Source organism: Notothenia coriiceps, unplaced genomic scaffold (genome assembly GCF_000735185.1).
Source record: "Notothenia coriiceps isolate Sejong01 unplaced genomic scaffold, NC01 NC01_scaffold00016424, whole genome shotgun sequence".
NCBI lineage: Eukaryota > Metazoa > Chordata > Actinopteri > Perciformes > Nototheniidae > Notothenia > Notothenia coriiceps.
In genome coordinates this window covers 1-4,881 of record NW_011349125.1, presented here as the reverse complement: position 1 = coordinate 4,881, position 4,881 = coordinate 1, and the positions used below count along the sequence as shown (strand labels likewise).

At 37.6% G+C, this 4,881-nt stretch overlaps 1 protein-coding gene across 1 annotated transcript; it reads left to right on the top strand.

Moving 5' to 3' along the window:
• Window positions 1–187: 187 nt before the first annotated feature.
• On the top strand, window positions 188–3,884 carry LOC104949533 (39S ribosomal protein L1, mitochondrial-like). The gene is made up of 3 exons (XM_010775900.1): window positions 188–318; window positions 730–811; window positions 3,729–3,884. The coding sequence occupies exons 1-3, from the start codon at window positions 244–246 to the stop codon at window positions 3,830–3,832; spliced, it is 261 nt and encodes an 86-aa protein (XP_010774202.1). The 5' UTR covers window positions 188–243; the 3' UTR covers window positions 3,833–3,884.
• The last annotated feature ends 997 nt before the right edge of the window (window positions 3,885–4,881 follow it).

Genomic DNA, 4,881 nt, shown 5'->3' with positions numbered 1-4,881 from the left:
TGTGTGTGTGTGTGTGTGTGTGTGTGTGTGTGTGTGTGTGTGTGTGTGTGTGTGTGTGTGTGTGTGTGTGTGTGTGTGTGTGTGTGTGTGTGTGTCGTGCAGGACGATTGTAATGGGGAGAGGTCTTAGGATTTGAAACCTGCTTTTAAGATAAAGCTGACAACATAATGTCTAAAGTCCTAATATATTCATGGCCCCTCTCTCTGTTGACACACAGGCGCAGTCGGCATCAACATTCTCAAAATGCTGGAGTTGTTTAAAACAGGTCATGAGTACATGGTGGAGAATGACTGCTACGTCAGGACCCAGATAGCGATGGTATGTACATTTATCTGCCAACAACCCCCCAATAAGAGGACACTCGGTGTTCAGACAAAAAGCAGATTACATCTTAAATCTTGCATGTTTAAGGGAGCAACGTCGAGAAAGAAATCCTGATTTAAATATGTATACGTTTTATTCTGAACAGGAACATAAAATCGTTCAAGACTTGTTTAGGTGTTTTTAGCTATAAAATCACATTTTCCCTTACAAAGGGCTTTATTTTAAATATAGACTGATATTAAAATATATATTTTAAAACAGCGAGTGAATTAATTGTTTTTTTCTATAAATTAATTTTGACATTCAAATGCGGAAATCTCAAAACCATTCAGCATTTTTTGAAAAGGAACATGGAAAGGTCAAAAATTAAAATCTATTAAATTCATTAACCTCTCCTCTGCACAGCTTGACATGACAGAAGAACAAATCTTAGCCAACCTGGAAACTGTCCTGTTGGATGTCTGCTCCCAACGACCAGCTGATATGGGTAAGTTCACAAAAAAACGCCAAAACATAAAAGGTCTGCTTTCCTTCTATCACCATCAGCTGAGGAATTCTTATGCAATTTTGATAGCTCTTCAGGCTAAAATGACTCATTGTTGATTGATTTGTATTTGGTTGTTGAAGAGAAAAGCTGATGGAGATGTGATATGCCGCCTGTCTTTCTTTGGGATTCCTCCTGACTGTTGCATTTTCTTAATCAAGTGTTTTAAAGATGCCCTATTATGCTTTTGAGGTTTTCCCTTTCCTTTAGTGTTGTGCCCAGGCTAAAATCCCAAAGTATCCTCCATACGGAGTTTCTGTTTTCGTTTTTGTTCACACTGAATTTTTAGAAACCAACAGAGTAGTTATGTTTCTCAGACAAGTAACTTGGACCCATATAGCGGTAATTCTGTAACTGACGGAAGTTAAGGCAGCACTTTAATGCTTCTTATGTGTATGTTTATGAAGAAATAACTCATTATAAGCGTTAACTGCAAATCAATCACATGTTATGTTTAATTACCTCTAGAAACGGTACCAAAATGGTGGCTACTTATTACAATGTGGTTGCTGTTGTACACTTTTTAATCACTTTCCAATCCGCAGATGGACTTATTACTCGTTTAGCTTTGAAATGCTAAAATCTGCTGTTATAAAATCATCTGGTTGTTTTGTTTGCTTTTACAAAATTCACCACATCCTGCCTGGAACAGATTGGCACTCACAAATGTTCAGGTTGTTTCAGTTTGGTTGTCAGCCCAAACTCATTGTGAAAGGCCTCCAAAACTTTTTAAATGTGTATACCTCTAATGAATGACTCTATTACAATGATTGAGTGAAAATGACCTTTGATGATGCACTCGGTGCTCTTCAGTGACAGCATTATCTGTAGGAGTTAATTTATTTGTGATCTCCTGCACATTCGCTTTGCTTTTCACTCCGATAATAAGATGCTCAGTGTAATCATCAGTTAATGGGTCCCCATTAGAGAGAGAGGCTTAAATGATCTACATAATAATTGATTCTGAGCTCACTAAATAAAAAGTCATGAACAGTGCAAGTAAACTGCAAAGCTTTCAAAAATACTGATTGAGGACAATTTAAAACCGCTGGGCCTTTGTGACCTGGAAGTTCTCATTTCAACAACTTTTTGATTTTGCTTTAATTTTGAATCTCTATTGTTTCAAGGCTTTTATTGTCATGTGTGCAGAGCTACAGTGTAGTTATCACAATGACAATCTTAGGTCTCAGGCTCCTCCAACAGTGCAACACAACAAAACAGCTAAATCAAATAGAATATAATAGAAACAGTGCAGAATAGTCTATATACAGAAATTGGAATGTTGACGTATATGAGTTGCAAACAGATGAATGTTATGGATGTTCTTTCAAAAGTTCAGGTGTTTAACAATCTTGTATAATGAGGACTATATTGACACTCAAGCATTTGTCTTTTCACCCAGCCACTGAATAATGGCTTTTTTGCTCAAAGAGAGAAGAGAGAAACTATCTCTGGAGGAACTTTGGGATGTTAGCCTTTGCAGACCATTTACATGCCCCAAAACCTATATAACACACCACAGGAAATAAAAGGGAAAACCCCAAAAAGCATAATAGGGCTTCTTTAAAAAATATTTTCCTTTTTTGAGATTCCATGCTGACTTGCCAAACAAAGAAGTCAAAGGTGACCGCAGATAAAAACTTAAAATAAAAGTAATTACACTTCTCACTTGAGACCAAAGAAAGCCACCTGCAGCTTGTGTTTGAAGTGCTCACAGTCAACTAGAGATTGTCCCTTTTTATCCGGGTTGTTTCCTGTGGGCCTCATCCCTGCCCCCCTGGAAATGTTACCGCTCTGCTGAAGCCTCAGAGCTGCACAGTGAGCGTCTCTCAGGGACTCGTCAAGCTTTGCGGTTTTCATTATCCAGCTTTTGCCATCGAACAGAGCCAGCAAAGAGTCCTCTTTACTCTGTTCAGCAGTTCAATGACTCAACAGCGAGGCACAAGGACTCTGGTCAGAATTGAATTTCCTCTGTACCCATTGGTCAAGGATCAGAAGATGTTGCTACTTACGTTTTAGTTTATTTCCATTAATGTCTTTTTAAAGAGTCCTTTGCACAGAAGCTAATGGCTGCAGCGTGGGCAGAAACAAGGGGAAACTTGAATGAGAAATTCTTAAAACCGAGAAAAGAGTGAGGCTAAAGGGGATTATTCATGACAAAAATCACAACCATATGCTGATAAATAAAGACCTGGCTACAGGAAAAATGAAACGCAGGGGAAACAATGCTCAAATAACTATTCATAAGAAGGTAAATAAAATAAATATGTGGGAGAATTAAGACTGCAGGGACTTTGGTTTTGAATAAAGGAGACAGGATGTGGGTGAGAGATTTTAGGCGGTTTCCCAACTTTTTATAATGTCATATCCTAATATATAAAAACAAGGGCTTTTCTATTTTTTCTATCTTATTTAATATGTTCATGAAAATTCACCTCCAGATATGTTTTGTGTAACAAATACATTTCTCTTGAGATAATAGATTTCCGCAAAGAAGAAAAATAAATTGGCAAACTAACCTCTAATGAAAAGTTGAAAAGTTGAAAATATAATATATTATTTTATAGTGAAAATATTCATCCATTTCTCCAAAAAGGAAATGACAGAGGCCTCATTATTTTTAACTAATTAAAAAAATATTGTTGGTGGGCTTTGCAGAACCAAACCTCAGTGAATTATTTCAAGTTCCTTTCATTTTTTTATTTCAGTCTGATTTGTATTTTTTTTAATAGTGTTATTGATGTCTTCCAGCATTTTGAAAATAGTTTTAATCTATTCTCAAAAATGTTTTTTTCATACACCGACCTTTCCCCCAAACTAATGATGGCACTCTTCTTCCTCTTCTTTTCCCTCCCCTCAGGACCTTTCATCGAGCGGGCGATCATCGCCAGTCAAACCAGTGAAGCTCTGTGGTTTAGGAGTGAAGACCTTTTACAGAAACCAACAGAGCAGGAGGAGGAATAAGCTGTTCTCACAATCTAAATGTTCACTTTATTAAATAAAGTATTTGTCCTGAGTTTGAATCTGTTGTTTATTAAAAGAAAATCCCTGTAGAGTCAAAGAGGACAAAACCTACAAGGTGAAGTTACTTTTATTAATAATCCATTATTATATTTTACAGTTATTGTTTTACAAAATACCTGGACGTCATAGAGTTGTGACAATGTTTCTGTGTTCGGGCGACTGTGGCTGCTAGGTACTGTGGTCATCCTTCAATTGGAAGGTTGTGGGTTTAATCCCAGCCGTTGCAGTCGGTGTATCCTTGGGAAAGATACTTGACCCTGTGTTGCTCCTGACGGCATGGCTGACGGTGTGAATGTAAGCTTGTTTGAGCATATGGCACATTGCTCTGTATGAATGGGGTGTGAATGGGTGCATGATTACTGGTAGAATGTAAAGTGCTTTGAGGGGTCATAAAGAATGGATAAAGTGCTATATACACACAGTCCATTTACTCTTCCATAGAAAGTTTGGTAGCACAGAATGTCATATTTGTATTTACTACACACGCAGTTTTGACATCATGACCTTTTGTTTTCTTTCCATATAAGTTCTTACTTATACTGTACATGTAGTTAAACCAGCAACCCTTTAGTTCCCAAATCAATCAATCAATCAATCAATCAATGTTTATTTATAGCCTAATATCACAAATGTTACATTTGTCTCAGTGGACTTCACAGTTTGTACAGAATATCAGTATGACAATACGACACCCTCTGTCCTTACACCCTCACATCGTACAAGGAAAAACTTCCAGATAAAACCCACAGTTTAAAGGGAAACATGGGAGAAACCTCAGGGAGAGCAACAGAGGAGGGATCCCTCTCCCAGGACGGACAGAAGTGCAATAGATGTCGTGTGTAAATTGAAAAGATAATACATTTGCAACATAGGTAGACCAAATGTTTGGAAATGCATGTGTCTATAATAAGAAGATGAATCCACAAGGATGTCAACAATCCTGTGGGAGCCATCAGGGAAGTAGTATGATGAGAGTCAGGCAGGACCGC